The sequence below is a fragment of the Amblyomma americanum genome, chromosome 9 (genome assembly GCF_052857255.1).
Source record: "Amblyomma americanum isolate KBUSLIRL-KWMA chromosome 9, ASM5285725v1, whole genome shotgun sequence".
NCBI lineage: Eukaryota > Metazoa > Arthropoda > Arachnida > Ixodida > Ixodidae > Amblyomma > Amblyomma americanum.
In genome coordinates, this window is record NC_135505.1 from 15,760,932 (window position 1) to 15,780,602 (window position 19,671).

A 19,671-nucleotide genomic window follows, 5' to 3' on the forward strand; every position below is an offset into this window, starting at 1 on the left:
ATAGAATCAAGTTCAGGTTCGTCCTGTCCTTGAAGTGTACTCGGACGTGTAGGAGTTCGGATTTACCTGGAGCGCACTGCAATTCGCTTTGAGTCGCATAGGCGTCCGCAACAGAGTGAGGCGGCCTGCTGGAGACAGTCTCCCATTCCACCAATACTGCCTTGTTTTGCCCAAGTTGTGATGTAGCCGGCGTACACCGCATGATGTACCCCATCCACTTGTGTCAAGGCCCGCGGGAGCTTCATCATAGCTATGTTGAAAGTAGTGGGGGGGGGGGGGGAGAGTGCATCTTGCCGGGTTCCCCGCGTACCCATTTTAAATGATCCATGTTTATCAGCGTCGGTGCGGAGGTTAGCCTGCCTATCTGAGAGGAAGTCCCTGACATATGCAAAGGTTTTCCTGCCGTAATGAGTGTCGCTAAGTTGGTCAGAATGCTCTCATGTTTAACATTATCGAACGCTCCGTTCAGGTTGAGAGCAAGAATTTCCGTCCCATTGTGCGCCGACTATATGGGTTGGGTGATTTCTCGATTTAGTTGGAAGAAGATGTCTTGTGCAGACATATTCGAGCTGAAACAAACATGGTATCCGCGAAGTATCCCTTACATTCGAACTGCGGAGAGAGGCAGCATCTGACCATGGCTTTCATGAGTTTGCGCACACACGAAGTGAGTGATATGGATCTGAAGTTCTCTGTGCTGATTTGCTTGCCTGGTTTGAGGTTGAAGGTATCTAGTGCTCTTTTCCAAACGATTGGGAGCGATATTCGTATGCAGGCCTGTCCGGGTCGACTATGGGGCATAAGTATTTATCGTAAAGAGCACTGGCTAGCTGAGAGTTGGTTCCCTGAATGCCGTACAGCCCGGCAGAGCTGTTTTTGTGTTTCTCCTCTGGTTTGCGTGTGGTCAGTGAGACTGCGAAAGAGGCACCATGGCCCCTTCAAGTTCTCTGCATAGCTGTTGCATTGCATCGTCATGTCCAGTATGAGGCATTGAGTTGCGCCGCCTATTCCGCCGCTTGCGTACTGAGCTCAGCTGTTCGTAGTTTTAGCTTGCGGTTGAGTTTCCTTTACCTCCAGCGTTTGAATTAACTCCTGCGGGCCTCCCAAATGTGGACGGGGCAATGATCTACGGCAGGAATGTCTTCCAGGTCTGTAGAAATGTGAAACACTGTGAGTAAGTTGCAGTGAGCTGTTTCGCTGATTCTCCGGCATACTTTTACCACATGGCGATCTGTACTGTGCACTGACATTACAAAGCACACAGGCGCCTTTTGCGTTTCGCCTCCCTTGAAACGCGGCCGGCGCAGTTGAGTTCGAACCCGGGTACTCCGGCTCAGTAGCCGAGCGCCCTAACCACTGAGCCATCGCGGCGCAATTGAGATACAGCGAAGAACAGTGACGGCGTAACTCTGTTATTCATTTATCCATTTATTTGCATACTTTCAGAGCCCGAGGGAATTACAGAAAGGAGTGGGTACACACAACAAATTTTATTAAACAAATCAGTCACAGCTTTCTGGAAGGCGATGTTATCGAAGATGGCAACGACGGAGGCAGGAAGGAGGTTCCAGTCGTTACTTGTGCGCGGCAAAAATGTGTCAGAGTCCATATTAGTACGACATGATGGGACACAAACTTTAACCATATGATCAATATGTGACGAAATGCATTATGAATGAAGCAAAATGAAAACAAAGAACGAATAGCTGTGTTCCGAATGAAACTAGGTGCCGAAAATTTTAAAGAAAAGACACAGCTTAGGACACTTCCGACGAAGCCTAGTCAGGTAAACCAAGGGAACGTTTCATGGCTGAAATGCTTGAGTAACGAGAGTAATTGGAAAAGATGAAACGAGTTGCACGATTTTGGATAGATTTTACAGTCTGTGCTAGTATTTTGTTATGAGGATCCCGGATTGCGTGTGGATATTCAAGTCTAGGTCGAACCATAGATTTATAAAGTGTTTAAGAGGAGATATAGCAGCTCTCTATGGTTGTTTCATGCGCGATCACGCGAGATCACTCGGGTGGAACAGACGGAGGAGTGCATCAGAAATTGCTTCCCTAAAGCATGGTTTATGGGCCAAGAAACGACTCAAATATCCGCATGATCAGACGCGTGTAGATTTGTAACAACCGGCTGCTGATGCACATATGGCCGGACATGATTTGTCCTGAGATGAGACTGTGAGGTGCGAACCTTGACGCTGGCTTTGCAAAATGATGCTATGATGAAGCCATTCTACGTGAAGTACGAGCATTCCTCGACTGCCAAGAATATGATGGCGAGGAGATCGGCCTGCCGCCGGTTGCTCTGAACGATTTAAACGAGATTGGTTAAATCGTGTTCTTAAAGGAACTAGTTGCTTGGCCTAGGCGAGAAACATACTTGTAGTCGCTCTGCTGAGCTTCGGAAGCGCCGGGATATGGTCTCCTTCAAAAAAGCCGACGCGCATGGCGAACTTTGCTAAGAAACAAGCACTTCGTCAGGCTGCGTATTTCTGGCTGAGATATGAAAAGCCCACTTACTACGAGCCTCGGATACAACGAACGCTATCGGCGCGACCATCAGGTTCGTTCTAAGTAGGCTAGGCTATCACATTTTCTCTGATTTTTCATTTCGATTCTCTAATTTGACGTTTAGAAACTAGGTTGCTCACAGCAACGTGGCAAGTGATGACGCCTCAGGTCACGTGAATTTCGTCTCGGACATTGGCGGCGTTATGGTGTTACGACAATTGCAATGCTATCGCATTCAAAACACAATCGCTAATCATTTATGCGTGGCAAAGCGTTCAAACCAAATGCCAGCATTTCAAAATGAGCTGTTAGAGTACTGATAATCTTCACTAGCAGGTGCGTGATCGGCGTTTCATTTTCCATCTTAGAGGAGATACTTGTTTTATAACGCCAGCATTGGCGGGGTGGTTATTGGGCGAAATGTCTGAAAGCTTTAGTGCAAAAATGTTGCTTTCCGTCGTTTCTATGTCCTTTTAGTGATCTGTTTAGTGCATTATTCCTTCAAATGTAGTCTGGAACGAGGCATATTTTTTTAGAATTTTGTTTTCTAAGTGTGTTACTTCGAGTCTAGCCGCAGTAAAAGGTATAAAGATAGCTCGGTGGTGTGTTTTTCTTTTGTCCCCTATATTTGTCAACGCCAAAAGTTCTAAAGCACCATAACCAACAAAAAGAGAGTGAATTTTTTTGATTTCTTAGAACACAGTCCTCCAGCGTTCACACTGACTTTCGCGGAAGCCTCGCGTCTCGTTGAACTGCCCATGGTCCATCATGATGACGGCTTGGGAGCTCTTCGTGTACTTCGGCCACTTCTTCCCGCTCGGAAGCTCAGGGAACCTGCGACAAAAACGTCTTGCATTAGCTGCGCTGTAAAAAGCGCCACGATAGGGTGCGCCTATGAGAGCTTTTCCCCATAGGCACACATGGTTCGATCTATCAATTTTCATTGCTGTGTTTCTGCATCGTATGATTATTAATATCGATATGGACTTTTGGGCTCTGCATCGCACTCCTTCCATACGGGCTTGTCTAGATTTTCACTCGCAAGGGTGGACAAACGGGCTGGTTGGTAGCTCATATCTTTCTGTCGCGTGCAACCATAGCAGCTGCTTCCCATGTGTTCCCGCCGAGCTGGGTCGTGCAGCCCACACGCCCTATACTCTGGCAAGGACAGGTTGTTTTCTTACAGAGAAATCCTGCAGCACTACAGGCTTGCAAGACTCAGATTCCGCCCAGCAGATAAAACGCTCTCCAAGCAACAGGCCAAAGCCTGGCGTAAACTTCAAACTAACACCTATCCAAATCCTAAATTGTGTAGCTACTATTCGGAAGGACTCTACTCAAACAAATGCAAAAATTGTGATGCGAAAGCCGATCTAAATCATATGATCTGGAACTGCGCGCAGTCCCTACCCGCGAGTCACTTCATTACCGACTCTGCTCATTGGGAGGCTCTATTGCTCAGCCCCGACCCGGGGATACAGATCAAGCTCCTCCAGCTGGCTGAAGACGCCGCCGCTGCCCAAGGGATAGCGGCCGCCGTTTAAGCGGGGGGCGACTTCGTGTCGCTCCTCTATATCCGCTGCAAATAAAGTTTCACAACCAACCCGCCCACTTTTCCTATATATACTGTGTCAATCTGCAGTAAAGAACTAGTTGAAGTCAGCGCCGTGCCGATATATCTGCCTCTGTCCATGTCTAAAGGTACGCTGTTTTTTCCAAGTAGATTTTCACTCCCGACGGTTGGTGACAAAACTGATCAACAATCAACTGTTTTTCCAGTTGTGCAATGCTTTCTGTAGGAGCAACTGCTGTCACTACTTCTTTTTAGGTGCATTTGCAGTGTTATTTTAGGAGGCAGAAATCACGAAGGAGGAGGTGGATAAGCTTTATTTAATAAAAAATATAAAAAATTGCTGATGGCCTAGCTCTGTTAGGCCAGGATATACGTAGCTCAAGCGCGGCGACTTCTGCATCGGAGGAGTGCATTCACTAGATGCGCCTTTATTCATGGTTAAAGCTTGAGCCGTCGTGGCGGAGTGGCAGCGTCTGCGCCTCAAACGCCAAAGACCCTAATTCGATCCCGAGCCTCAGCACAGGCATTTTTTTTTATTCAGTGAGTGTGCTGGGGGGTTCCAGTGGCTCGATAGATGTCACCACCCAATACGTTGGTTAGATGTTAAGCGTAGGCTCTGTTAAGGCGCGTTTATACTCCGGCGTAACGCGCGCTGCACGGCGACGTCACGTCGGCCAAAGCGAGACCCTCTATACAGCAACTGCGCTTGACCGCCGGCTTGTTCAGCGGCTTCGGCTCACTCTGACCACTCCTGGTGGAGACTTGGAGCACGTCTCTGTTTCGCGCCGAGTGCGACAGCCGCCGCCCGCCCGGCCAGACCGGTTCGGCTCCGCGGCGAGGCGCGCGTTGCGACGTCACGTGCCTCCTCAGAGCACCGCCACGGCGAAATCGCAAGTTCGCGGCCAGTGAAGCTTTCGCCTTGAAAACCTTCCAGGGAGGGCTCCTCAGTCCAAGGGCACTATGGCCTGCCCCTCCAGCCTAGCCCGGTCAATCAGCTCGCGCAGTTAGAAGGGCGGCCTCCAAGAAGGTTGGGGTGGGTGTGGGAATGGGCGGTGCGCAGTTTTTAATTGGGCATGCTCACATTTAGTCATAGAGCGTATGGGTATATGCGATTGGGGGGGGGGGGGAGGCTGGCTCCGCTTGTGGTACAGTTTGGAGGGAAGTGGTTGGGGAGAAAAATTGGCTGTAGTCTAGCTCTGCTCAAACCTGGTTGAATTGCGAAAGACGTTCGGCCCATTGTTTTTCTGTTTCCTCGGCACGTCGTCGTCTCATAGTTTCATTCCGTCTAGCACGACTACACTCACCTTCTAAAGTGGCTCGTTTAGCTGCTTCGGCTTCTCGTCGTTTTCGCAATCGTTGTTCTCGTTGTTCTTCTGTTTCCTGGACACTTTGCAACCTTTCTCTCATTCTTAAAGAAAAAGGAATGCGGTCACTGACCATGGCATGAAATTCAAAGACGTTTCGGAACCTCGTACGGGTTCCTTGATCACTGAGCGGTAAAAGAAATTGTCGCGACTTATATATGTAACACGTGGCGCAAGGAGCGTGCGTAGATGGGTGGCATGGTTCCTTGCACCCGGTTCATGGTAGCTGGTGTCGATTGGATGATTAGAGATTCCATCAGCCGCCGAGATGACACGTTCCTTTCCTTCGCGATGACAGTGGCGTGGTCCCAGTCAATCGTATGAGTATGCTCTTGCACATGCTCGGCAATGGCGTTCTTCGTGTGATTATTATTTCTGACGTCACGTCTGTGGTCGTTAAGCCTTCTGGAGAACTTTCCTGTTTCGCCAACGTAAACCTGGGGGCAATCAGCACATGGGATCTGGTAGATGACACCTGGAAATGCTTCAATCGGCAGTTTATCTTTCACGTCCACGAGCTGGTTACGGAGCTTGCTGGTCGGGATGTGGGCAATGCGCATGTCATATTTTGAAAATACGCGGGATAGTGCTTCGCTGATTCCCTGCACGTAAGGAATGGCAGCCCGCGCCTAGAATGTCTTGTTGCTTTGTGTTTCCGGCTGTAAGATCCGCTTCTGAATATTGTGGACAAAGCGACTAGGGTGACCGTTATTAGTCCGCTAATAACGGTTAATCACGCTCCTTGCGCCACGTGTTACATATATAAGTCGCGACAATTTCTTGTACCGCTCAGTGATCAAGGAACCCGTACGAGGTTCCGAAACGTCTTTGAATTTCATGACATGGTCAGTGACCGCATTCCTTTTTCTTTAATACAATGCCTGACCAGACGAACTTTCGTCGAACCATTGATTATGTTCTCTCATTCTTCCTATCCTGCTTAGCTTTCGCCTTAGAATTTAGCTGTTCCGAAGCAGTAGAGCAACTAGATTCAGATATAGACTCTTCGTCGGTAACTTCCATGGCGAGACTGACCAACCAACGAGTAGCGCGCCGCTATATATCCCAGTGAAGCCGCCACGGAGCGAGCGCAAGGCGAGGAGGTCGTCATATCAACGGAGAGACTACCTTCTAGGCGCGGCGCCGGCTCGGGGGCCACGGCACACGCGACGAGCGGCTCCCTTTTAGCTGCGGCGGGGAGCAAGCTGACGTCACGCGTCGTCATAGCAATGGAGAGAGCTGACGTCACACCACCTGCTAAGCGCCGCGCCGGCTCTGAAGGGGGGGGGGGGGGGGTGCACGGCAAACGCGAGCGGTTAGACCTGGCGTAGTATTGCTCTCGCAATAAAAGTTAGCGAACTGAGGGCATGGGAATGAGTTTGTTTGAAGTTGTCGCCAATGTATGCTCTGTCAGTGGTCTAATGTGGAGTGTGGAGAAGGGTATATCATGCGACTTTGCCTGTTTTGCTGAATGATAGTGTGACAGTCGAGGGGCTCGTTTTAGGTGCTATTGTATGCGGCGGGAGGAAAGCGCGAGTGACTTCCACAGCGGATAATTGAAGAAACCTCCGCTGAAGCCGTAACCGCTCCGCCAATGCCATGAACGTAGCTGCAGGAGGAATTGGCACAGCGTCAATAGTAAATAACAAGATCTAACCACAGGAAGGTTCGTGAAGGAGAAAAGATCCCCCTCCCTCTCTATCCATTTTGAATTTCTGGCATGCGCGGCCCTTGCAGCCGCCGCGCATTCATTGCCTGTTTCGCAAATTTAATAATAATAATAATAATTGGTTTCTGGGGAAAGGAAATGACGCAGTATCTGTCTCATATATCGTTGGACACCTGAGCCGCGCCGTAAGGGAAGGGATAAAGGAGGGAGTGAAAGAAGAAAGGAAGAAGCGGTGCCGTAGTGAAGGGCTCCGGAATAATTTCGACCACCTGGGGATCTTTAACGTGCACTGACATCGCACAGCACATGGGCGCCTTAGCGTTTTTCCTCCATAAAAACGCAGCCGCCGCGGTCGGGTTCGAGCCCGGGTACTTCGGATCAGTAGTCGAGCGCCCTAACCACTGAGCCACCGCGGGGGGTGCAAATTTCTTCAGTCGTGTTATCGCGGGTGCTATCGCCTGCTTTGCGGCGCCGGTTACAATACTTTCGCGTCGTGTCCCCTCATGTCTTAGTCATGGCTATGCTGCGAAAATACTGTGGTGTTTGGTTTTGTGCTAGTGACCGTAAAAATTGCAAAGTGTGCAGCGAGACCCGCACGGATATCAGACGGGAACTGGTACCTGCACTGGCTTTCTCGGAAGCCATCGCTGATTTTAGCGCTGTGGATCATGAAGTATGATTTAGTCAGTGGTATTAACGAAGCAGTCATCGTGTTTGGTCCGCAGAAGAGTCGGCACATCGTGTGAACTGATTATGCAACTGGATCTTATCTGAATTTTATTAGTGTGGGGCATATTAGCGTGGATAGTGAGCGCCACTGCGTGATAGTGGTTTGCTTTCAGGCGTTTGCAGCATTACTGATTTTTAGCAATTATATAGGGTTATAAGGCACATCGTGCATGCATTGAATTGCCTGCACTCATTGCGCACAGAATAATCCGTCTGTATTGCGCGCACAGTACGCACAGTATGATCGCACATGTATTGTGTCAATGATGCACGTAATGATGTACTGCAATTTCCAGCTGCGCAGCGTGAGATAAACTTAACGCCAGTGGTGCGTACGCCCACATTATCTGTATATTGTACAGAATGCTGTAACACAGACATATAGTGTATTTAGAGAAATCCCTTTTAGACTGAAAGTAACGAGAAGGAAATGTATGTCAATAAAACTATGAAAAATATATTCTCTGTTCTCCGTACATTGGCCCAGCGCCGCGGTTATCATGGTTGACCAGCAGCGCAACCAATTTTAAAGTGCCACAACAGCAAAGAAAGGGAGTACGAAAACCCAAGCAAAGCGCGGCGCTCGGCCGCGCGATGAGCGGACGGAAAACGATAAATCCACATACCACTCCTAGCGGCAACGATTTTGGACCAGTCCTGGCGTGAAGCAGATTCCACGCGAACACCGCCCCCCCCCCCCCCCTCTCGCCGGCGTGTGTCCGTCGTCCGTTGTCATGGAGATTAATACAACATAACTGTGCCGCCAACCGTTATGAACATCACTGAAAGAGGAATTGGTGCTACCGACTGTAATTCGTGGCCGCTGGGAAGTATATGAAGTTTCATCCCTTTGTGAATGTCTTTGTGTTCGGGACGTCGTCTATCAGTATCCTCAAGGATATAGTCCGCGAAGAAGTGCAGCATGTGCTTGGCTTCCTGTCACCGACGCCTATAGCTACACCGCTGAAGTACGCAGTGCTCAGCGCCACCGTAACAGCCTAAGTCCGCCTCTGCGATGCGAACCAGCCGTTCGTTAGTGCGCTACTCATGGGTACGAACAACACAGGATGCAAGAAACTGGATATAACTATGAAGTTAAATACGAACCAACTATGCTCATTTGCAGCTTTAATTACGTTCATTTCCAGCACATCGGGCCTGCATGTTCCCTCCTTAGCCCCCCTCTCACAGATATGTATGTTCATTTCGCTCATTACTGAAGCCAGAACCCGCCCCCGGACACTGACATACGCCTTGTGTAGTAAAGTGAACGGTCCGGTGGTTTCACTGTTGTTTGGATTTATGGCACCAACAGAGCGACGTCTAGACGCCTTTGCAAGCTTCTACGAGGGGAGACCTGGAGACAAGTGCGCATCTACTAAGACCACATCATGGTAATATGCGCAGTGACGCTGGGGCCTGGGCTTAGCAAGGGAATGGTGATGTACTTTTTCGACTCAGCCGAAGCACCAAGCCAGTGAGCATGGGAAGCTTCTCTTCGGAATTAGTCAAAGAGGAGAAAGAAAGCGCGGGAAAAAACTGATGTGAATCTCACTAGGAGCCCAGTACAAGCAAAAGACCTTCAGACCTTGAGCAGGGGACCGATGTACGCTGCTAAGCAATTAGCATCGCCACTCTACCTCTTATGTATGTCCCATGCAGTAGCGAACAAAGCCAATAAGGAACAAAAGGAGGCATTCAGAGTGGAGGCATTAAAGTTCGTTGAAAAGCAAACCACTACTACAACTTCTCGCTTTTCCCCAGGAAAAGCAGTGCCCTTCCTTCGGGAAAACGACATGAAGCTTCTGATGTAGGACAAAACAGGAAAGTTGGCTGTCATTGGAGCAGGACAGTACAGCAAAAAAGCCATGCAGCAATTCTGAAGAATTTCAAGAGAGAAGAGAACCGTAACAAAAAACAGCAGAAGGACAACCGAAAGGAGGCACAACAGCTTTGCGAGTCAATGGGCCCAGAGAATCTTTCTTAGGACATGATGGAAAACAAGGGTGTATGCTTAAAGGTTTTCTTCGCGGTAAAGAGACACAAGCAATGTAATCCCCTCAGGACGATAGAGGGAGATAGAGGCACATGGCAAAGGATACTCGCAGCCTTCCTGCAAAAGAACCTGATTATGCAGCCAGTGAAAGGTCCCTTCCTAATCCGTAATTCGGCCTACGAAATCGGTTTTCTTCAGGTAAAGCCAAAAGCTTCCTGCTTCTCTATAGCTGCCGCAGATTTATTCTACAACCTGCCGAAGGACCAAGTGCTTCAAGTTGTGGAGGAAGCTATAATTGAGTACGGAGCAGTGAAATTGAATAATGAAAGTGGGGTGAGTACTTCGGATTTTGTGGCTCTCATCTTTGTCCATCGAGGTCACAGGCGAAGTGTTTGTCCAGAAAGATGAATATGTATCGGCAGTTGCATAGCGCCAGAGTTTTGCTGCTTGTACTTGGAAAGAGGTGAATGGCAGCTTAATGAGACCTTGAAACCCCTTTGGGTGGTTGAGTGTTTCAGATATGTAGATGATTTTTTTTAATTTCCGCTAGTGAAGGATGCGTGACAGGAGGCATCATACACGCCATGATGAACCAGTTTGGAAGAGCGCATCCCGGACTCGTGTTCACGCATGAAGTTCCGAAGGAAGGAATAATTCAGTACCTACAAATTTCCATCTCACAAGGGCCACACTTATGTTGGTCCTTGAAATGCAGAAGCTAGAAGAGTTTTGACATTAGACTCCGCGTACTCGAAGCTTGTCAAAAGTGGCATCGCGACGTCTTGTTTAACTCAGGCAGTGAAAAAGATTTGTCCTCAGCACGTCAGTAACTGTATCAACCTGCAAGCTGAACGCCTGAAAGCAGCGGGCTACCCACCACAAAGGCCAGTTTCAGTAGCTGACGGCGTATTCAAGACAGTCGTGAATGGAAAACAATGAACTAGGAAAGAAAGAGAAAAGAATAAGTGGCCGGTTCTTTTGCCTTACATGTCTCCCATAGGCTAAAGAAAGTTACTGAACGGCATGATGTCGCAGTAGTGCTTTCTGCACCAAATAAACTCAAGGGTTTGTGTGCAAAGGTAAGCAACCCAAAACAAAGAAACCGTGACTTCACATGTGGAGTAAAGCACGGTACAAAGTTTGTGCCTTTCTCTTCCGGAGTGGTTTATAAAATTCCGCTGTCACGTGGTCGGGCATACGTCGGCCAGACGGGAAGATGCTTGAATGAACAGTTCCGGGAGCGTCGCAGGCTTGTTAACAACGCCAGGCAACCTTGCGACTCACTGCTCTAGACGCGACAATTGCAAACCACTTTTCCGCAACAATACTATCACCCTTCGGCCGCAGGATAAGGTGAAAAGCGGGCTGTTTGAAGCCTTTTGCAAGATGTCAGAAAAGAAAGACACGTGCTTAAGCGATCCGTCATTCACATTGACGAAGCCATAAGTCCACTTCTTAAGGACATGAACCTGACCGCTGCACATGCGCATCCTGAAAAAAAAAATAGAAAGGCTAACTCAGCACGAAGAGGTACAGCGCTAAAAAGACAGGACTAAAGGAGCGGACAGACAAAGGTGCTGCCGACTTCTTGCAGACTTCCAGCCAAGAACAAGAAGTGCCTCCCGTAAAGATGTACAGAGCCTTATTTTAGCGGTAATACCTTATGTACGTAAGGTATCGCACAACTTGAAACGGATAGCCGGGAGAGCCGGTTTGCGAGTCGTCTTTTCTGCTCCTAACAAATTGCAGCGTCTTTGCAAGAGAGGGAACTGTGAAAGACCGCCACCTGCCCATTGTGAGAAGAACCATGATTTCCGTTATTTGGCAAGCAGAAAACATTAATGGACACTTTTTAAATTCCAAAGTGTATTCGGCGAAAGCCCGTGCCCATTCGACTGACTATGCCATGTCTTTCCGGTTCCCTGGCCTTGGTGCCCGGTGACGCGGCCACTCGCTCTTGTCGCTTCAGTTCCGCTTCCCTGGCCTTGCATGGTGCCCGGTGACATGTTAGCCCACAGCATGCGCATTCGCTCATTCTTCTTCTGACGTTTGGTATCGGGGGAATCCACATTCTTGGGGCGCTTCTCCGAACCGCTTGCTGCGGAATCATCACCGGGCCGCTTGGGAGCCCCCTCCCCCCCCCCCCCCCCCCCCACCACCCCCCCGACTAACTCGACTGCTGCAACTAGGCGTCTGACGAAGGAGCGTTGCCGCGCGCGCCGCTGTGCCATCACGTGATTGCTGAGACAGTATAAGGGGGAGAGGGCACAGCTGTGGCGGCTCAACTGCTGCTATGCGCCTCTGTGCCATCACGTGATTGCTGAGAGAGTGTGAGAGGGAGAGGCCACAACTGGCACCGTTCCAGGGCTCGGACGGATGGATGGTCGGACGCCGCAAGTGTGAGCTATTCAGAATAAGGCTTTTGCCTTAAAAATGTAGTGTACAAAATTGAGCTATCATGTGGACTATGCTACATCGGACAAACAGGGAGATGCGTGAGCGACCTCTTAAAATAACATGAACGTTCCTTGGCACAACCCCTTGCTTTACATTGGCTTGAGTGCAAATGCACACCAGCTTTCACCACAACAGTGTTGTGCAGGCATAGAGACCAGCGCACGCGGGATATAGTTGAAGCGTTCCTGATTCATTAAAAGCAAGAAAAGTGCGTGAGCAAGCCATATCTAGCGCTTACTCAAAGAGAAATTGATTATCTTAGCGGCTAAGTGAAAAGTGCTCGTTTCACTTCTGTCTTTCTGTTTGTTGTCGTACTTAATCAGCGATGCAATGCCACATGTTGGTTGTGCTTAGGTTCTCATATTTATTGCGCCATTATACCAATAAAATCATCAGTCATAAGTACAGCGCCTGTGTCTGTCCGCTCCTTTAGTCGTGTCTTTTATGCGCTGTACCTTTTCCTGCAAAATGTACCGACTATAGCGCAGACAAAACCTTTTTGCTAACTCAGAAACCTGACGTCACCATATTTGATTCTGCTTTAAATGATGTTTTTTTTTCTTTTAACCGCTCATATAAAATATGGTTCCCACGCAACAAAATCAGTTGCTAGTTTGCGCCCTATTTGTGTGTTTGGTTTCTTGCATCCTGTGTTCTTCGTTCCCATGAGCAGCGCACTGATGAAGTTACATATGAACTAACTAGGCCCGTTTTTACTGCTTCGCTATGTTCTTCAAGCGGCGATAACAGATGCATAACCGAAGTGTGTCGTCTTTCTTTCTCAGTTGAACAACCGGTGCCGCCAGGGGCTGTTTGATGGCTGGCTGGCGTCGTCACGAAGTATTTTTTCCACTTGGTCCCGGATAACTTTGGCGGAGAGGTCGGGTGCGCTGTTGTGCTACAGTGCGATGCTTGGCAATCGGCGTTTGCCAGACCTTCGGCGATTACGAGAAGCACTCGCCGTGGCTTCGAAGGAGATTGCGGATCTGGTCTTGTCTGTTCCGGGGCAGGGCCGGGTTCATGTCGAAAGTGGGCATATTCTATTGGTCAGGCGAATCTTGTGCGGATAGGTCGAAGAGGGTGAAGGCATCGCGAACGTCGGATGGTTCGTCCTGTAACGCAATCGTGGTTTCTTTTTTAATGTGCCGGCATTCTTCGCTGAAGTTCTTCAGCAGCGCTTCAGTTCGACCACTGCGGAAATGTGCTATGCCTCTTGCGATGCTGATCTCTCGCTCTGATCCGTTTCACGGATGGTAACACGACACTTGATCGGGGCGGGGCACTCACATTTCCATCCAGGACACTCAGGGCAACATACTGCGCAATGTTTATCATGGAAGGCATGGCTTCTTCCGTCGAAAGCGCGATGAGCTTGGATCGCAGGTCAATGATCGCCTGATCTTCATTTAGAAACTCCATGTTCAATGTGATGGCGCTGGAGCATTGCTGTAACGCTATGAAGGTCGCAGGATAGGCATGTCCCTGAACAGTCGTTTCCGCTGTGCATCGTCCTGACGGCGGAGTGAGGTGGCCTTTGCGTTGCGAATCTGTGGGCCGTCCCAAGAGGTCGTGATTTTCCTCAGCTGCGCAGCGAATGTTCCCTTCATCACCCAATAATCAGCTCCTGTGTCGACTACAGTGACACCTTTCCTGCTTTCGATAACCGCTTCTAAGTCCAATCTTCTAAGGCCTTCGTCGGATATGTGAATCGTGGGTAGGGCCTGTCGTCGAAGCTTTTCTGGGTGGCGGCGTCATTTTGAAGGCGGTTCGCGTCGTGGTCGAGTATGTCATTTTATGCGGCGTCGGCTGCGGCTTCATGCGGCGTGGTCGTTGGAGGATCTTCGGCGTTTCGCTCGTGAGCAACCTCACCTCCCTAAGTTGCTGTGTTTAGTTCCCCTACGGGGGCCGGGAGACCTTCCTCGTATCGCAGCTGCGTAGCGCGAAAGGCCGTTCGACGCATACTCCCTTCGAGTCTCGACACGTGCACGTCGGTTTCTTGCGGACGTTGACCGAAGCATGGTCGTGGTGCGTCAACGGAAAAGCCACGAATACCGGTACGTCGGTGCGGGCAATGACGAAGAATGTGGCTATCTTCGCCGTAATGGAAGCACAACGGGTGGTCGCCAGAAGTCCTCCAGGCGTCGTATTTCCTAGGGCTTGAGCGTATTTCGTAGGCTGGGCGGGCGGGGGAAGGGGGGCGGCATTCGGGAAAGCTAGTTCACGTTGAAGAGGCGGACTTGGGGTGTGTCGTTGGGGCTGAGGACAGCGTACTGTATACCGGTGTAGGTCAAGGCTGGAGCTTCAGCTCGGGGCGTCGATGAAGGGGAGCCAAGCGCATGCTGCCCATTTTCGCGGACTATTTCCTCTAGGGTCGCAACTTGAGGCATGCTGGAGCATGGTAACTGGCGACTTAACTCTTCCCGTGCAATTTTGCGGATGACGTCCTTCAGGTTGGCTTCTTACGCAGTGACGTTCGAAAGGGTTGTTGAGGTCACTTGAAGTCATCGAGTGAAATGGCGTGCGCATGCTTCCAAGGTTTTCCCAATGGTGGCTGCTTCGCTGGTGAATGCAGCGACGGTTTTCGGTGGCTTGCGGGTCAGACCACCGAAAAATGCTTCTTTATCACCACGCAATAAAAGCTTCACCTTCTTCTCTTCCGTCCTGTCTCTTCCGACACGTCGAAAAAGGCAGTTCATGTCTTCTACGTATGCGGCCACTGTCTCATTCGGGTGCCGGAGGCCTGACTGTAGAAGCAGCTGAGTATTCATCATTTTGCTAAAAGCGCAACAAGAATTGGACTCGAGACTAAAGACTAACACGAACAAGCGCCGACTATCAACAGGTTCTTTATTGAAGAAATAAAGGCGTATATATACAGACATTGAAAAACTTATCAAGAGCACAAAGGTTATCTGAAAGGCACGTGCGAGGTCTGATAACTCAATTACCTCTCAGATAACGCAGTGGAAGGGCTCCTGATATAGGTCGTGCCCTTGTGGTTAATATACAACGCCTACATTACCTCGCGTGTTAGCTTATCACTGTGTCGGAACAGTATGCTCGTTTCTTTGTGTAATCAGGAACACATTTACACTCCTTGCATCAAAAAGCCGACCGTGCAATGGGATAACCTTTTGCTCTCCTTTCTGCGTAATCCTTATCATGCTTGCATCGGCATTTCCTGCAGCGGGCGCCTGTGGGGGAAAACGGATCATCTTTTCTTGTGTTCTCAGTTTCAATAGACGCTTCCTGACACGCCTGACAGTTTGGCCAACGTACACGACACTGCATGAGTAGGGGACCTCATATACCACCTACACCTGGCAGGGTATAGACGGCAACGGCATGACGAACCTGGAAAGCACCCCTCTAGCTATCTTGCCTCTGCCGAACCTGTTTGCACATTGTGCTAAGTTTCCTAGGCACAGAAAAGACAACATCAATGTCGTATCTACCTGCAACTTTCTTCAGCCCATGTGACATGCAGTGTGAATACGGGACCACAGCCGACCTTTTGTTATTTTTACCTTATTTCTGCTGAGCCCCATTCTTAAGCTGTCTAGGGAGTTTTTCCGCCGCCCTGGAAATGAGTTGATCAGGGTACCCGTTCACACATGACCTGCTTGCTTGCTCCAAAATGCTCTCCCCCGTCCGTTCACGGCAAGATTTCCTGAGAGCTGAGTGCTAGCATGAAACGGCAATTCTCTCCTTCATGAGCTTAGAATGGCCAGACCGGAAGTTAAGCAAAGATTTGGCAGTCCTCGGGCGATACCACCAGCACACGTGCAAACCAGAACGCGCATCCTTTTCCGACACAGCGATAAACTAACACGCGTGGAAATGGAGGCCTTCTATAATCACCACAAGGGCAAGTCGCGAATCAGCAGCCCTTCCATTGCGTTATCCGAGAGGGAATTGTGTTATCTGACCTCCTACGTGCCTTCCAGATAACTTTTGTGGTCTTGATAAGTCTTTCAATGTCCGTATATACACGCCTTTAGTTCTTCAATAAATACTAGCTGATAGCGCTTCTTCGTTTTAGGCTTTCGTCTCGAGTCCCGTTTTTGTTGCGCTGAGAGCAAAATGATAACAACTTACCAACTCGCCCAATGTTCCGCCTTGCTGAAGCAGCTGAGCTTTGCTGTCCTGACGATGCTTATGAATGCCTTCAGGAACTCTCGCTTGAATGATTCCCACGTCGCCAGAGAAGCTTTAGTGGTTTTTGAACCAAATTCTGGCTGGTCTTTCAGGGCAAAGCAGACGTGGCTGACTTTAGTGCGGTCATTCCAACTGTTGAATACGTCGACACCGTCAAACTGTTCCAGCCATTCTGCAGGATCCTCGTCCGGTGAACCATTGAACCTGGGCGGCAGTCGGGGCTGGTGTCGCAGCCATGGTTGACGTCGGAGTTGAGGCGTCCTTTGCTCGCGTGCGCTCTGGTCGTCGTATTCAGGTGAACGCCTCTGCAGACGACGGCTGCTTCACACTTCGTCTTCGGTTGGGGTGGCTTTTGTGGCTTTCTCGAGATCCGCTTCTTCGAGACGGCTCAGACTGCTTTAGCGGCTCCCAGCGGGTGAGGGCGACAGGGACATCCGTGAGCGCCTCCACCAGATGTCACGTGACGGTGACAGCAGTCCGACGTATTGGAAGACAACGAAAACGGCTTCCAAACGAAACTCTTTATTAGGCTGACTTGAGCCCACAAAGAACTGACTGACTCGGCGGCGGCGTTGCAACAAGCGTGCTCGGCGGTCATCGAACAGAATGCGGCCGTGCTGAATTGAAAACTAACAGCGAACATTCAAGATTTGCCGTGCGAAGTTACTACAACAGTTAGATCAGCCTAGAATCGGCTCCGCCTGGATGCGATTGATCGAGATAAATCTGGCCGCGTCTTGCATCACAAAGCGCTAAGGGCGCGTGTCGGCACCTTTGAAAAATTAACAAACAGCACAAAGATTCGAGGCAATAGGATGTCCTGCCTTGCGCTCTATAGTTGTGTGAGGTGGGATGCGCATACTTTCCTGTGGCCTCTGTGGTGGTATGTGTGCTTGTTTCGAGGGAATGGCTTCAGCTGCAGGTTGTTTTGTTACTGATAGAGGTTCTGTAAGGATATATTTATTTGCTTACAATGCGCCAGGTGGTATGAACAGATCTTCCTCGCCGCTCCTTGTGCTTCTCTTGAACCCGGACAGATGGCACTACGCATCGGGGGCGTGTCTAGTCGCCGAGCTGCGGCGGCCTTAATGCTGGTACAGCGGGATCGTTTTGCCCCGCGGCTTGTGCGTGCGCTTATCTAAGTGCGGCAATCGGTTGTTTTAATATGAACAAAAATCTGAAGGGCGTTTGCGCAATTTGCCTGCATCACAAATACTGCTTACAAAGCCGGGATTCAACCCCGCTCTCTCGTGCTCGGCACCAGAACTCCGCCGATATATGCTCGAGCACCGGGAGCGGAAGAAACCCATCGGTGCGACGTTTCAGAGGTGACGTTTGCGACGTTTTATTGGCTAGCGCACTGCACTTTTAGTTCCGCGACGCGAAAAAGATTAGCGAAAATGCCCCTGGTTTTCCTCCCGCCGAGCTTTTCTTTTAAGCCGACACCGACAATGCTGAGCGGCTGACGATCTCAAGTAAAGCTAGACTGGCATGCAAGCGAAAAGATAATATACTTTAGGCTAAACTGAACTTGGTAGATGTCAGTACCGAAGATTTGTAGGGCACCTGTTAAAGGGTCTATGTTGTCTTTAATCATTTGTTAGGGTTTAACGCCCCAAAGCGACTAAGGCTATGAGGGACGCCGAAGTGGAGAGCTCCAGAAATTTCGCCCACCTGGGGTTCTTTAACGTGCACTGACAACGCACAGTACACGGGCCTCTAAAATTTCGCCTCCATCGGAATTCGACCGCCGCGGTCGGGATCGAACCCGCGTCTTTCGGGCCTGCAGCCGAGCGCCATAACCACTGAGCCACCGCGGCGTCCTATGTTGTCTTTAATAATGTGCTGCCACAAAACGTTCCACCGATCATTCGAAATCCGTGTGTAAATTACGCACATGCATATTTGTTGTAGACGTTGCCGCGTATTTATTGCCTTTCATAGCGTCGTATTTTGTGGCACCAAGCTGCGCAGCGGGTGCAAACTGTTGGAGGCCATCCGATTTATCAGGGAGAGAGTCGCCGTAGTGGGGCTCCGGAATAATTTCGACGTCATGATTCCTAGATGCTGGAAATTATTCCGGAGCCCTCTTCTTTCACTCCCACCTTCATCCCTTCCATAACGGCACGCTTGACGTGTTCGCCAAGAAGTGGGGCAGTTAATGCGCCTTTCTTTTCCTCAAAACACTATTAGTAGTAGGCCACCGGAGCAAAGACCTGGCGATCATGAGGGGGGGGGGGGGGGGTGTATTTGTTCTGAAAACTGGCCTTGCCACCATCCTGAAACCCGCCGCGGTGGCTCAGTGGTTAGCGCGCTCGGCTACTGATCCGGAGTTCTCGGGTTCGAACCCGACCGCGGCTGCTGCTTTTTATGGAGGTAAAATGCTAAGGCGCCCGTGTGCTGTGCGATGTTAGTGCACGTTAAAGATGGTCGAAATTATTCCGGAGTCCTTCACTACGGCACCTCTTCCATTCATCTTTTACTCCCTCCTTTATCCCTTACCATACGGCGCGGTTCAGGTGTCCACCGATGTATGACACAGATACTGCGCCATTTCCTTTCCCCCCCCCCCCCCCAGAAAAAAAAAACAGTTATTAAACCAACCAATCTTGAAAAATCTGCAGTCACTGGGAGTGGGACCCAGGATGTATCCATATGTCCGCGACTTTCTGACTAACAGACAAGTGCTGTTTGATGTGGGGACTGGTGCCCCCTCCACAGTGGCTCAAGGAAGTCGTGATACCCCGCAGGGAACCGTACTTTCCCGTTGCTCTTTAATGCAGCACTACTTGGTCTCCCCGAAGTAATGCAGGACATGCCCAATCTGCAGCACAGTCTTAACGCCGATGACCCTACCTTGTGGTTCACAAAGGACAGTGACAGGTAAATATAGGTGACAGTTCAGACGGCTATTGATCGGGCTGGCCAATATCTTTCTACAATTGGCCTCTCTTGATGCTCTACGAAATCAAAATGCGTCATCATACCATCTCAGGGACGGAAATCACTTAAGGTTCCGCTCGAACTCCAAGTGCAAGTTCTCCCCTTTCCTCTAACAGACCAGATCCGTATCCTCGGTCTGCATCTGGAAACGAATGGAAGCAATTCCACTGTTCTCAAATGCATAGACCAGTCTGCTATGCAATTTGGTCGACTAATTGGTAGTTTTGCCAACAAACTTGCCGGAATGCGGGAAGCGGACCTCC

The 19,671-nt window shown here is 49.8% G+C and overlaps 1 protein-coding gene across 2 annotated transcripts in view; it reads right to left on the reverse strand.

Annotated features, from left to right (window-relative positions):
• Positions 1-1,427: 1,427 nt before the first annotated feature.
• LOC144104030 (acetylcholinesterase-like) overlaps positions 1,428-19,671 on the reverse strand; it is a 118,801-nt gene continuing 100,557 nt past the window's right edge. For both annotated transcript variants that reach the window (XM_077636813.1, XM_077636814.1), the window contains exon 4: positions 1,428-3,353. In XM_077636813.1, the coding sequence (XP_077492939.1) occupies positions 3,212-3,353 (142 nt within the window). In that variant the 3' untranslated portion in view covers positions 1,428-3,211. The remainder of the gene's footprint in view (positions 3,354-19,671) is intronic.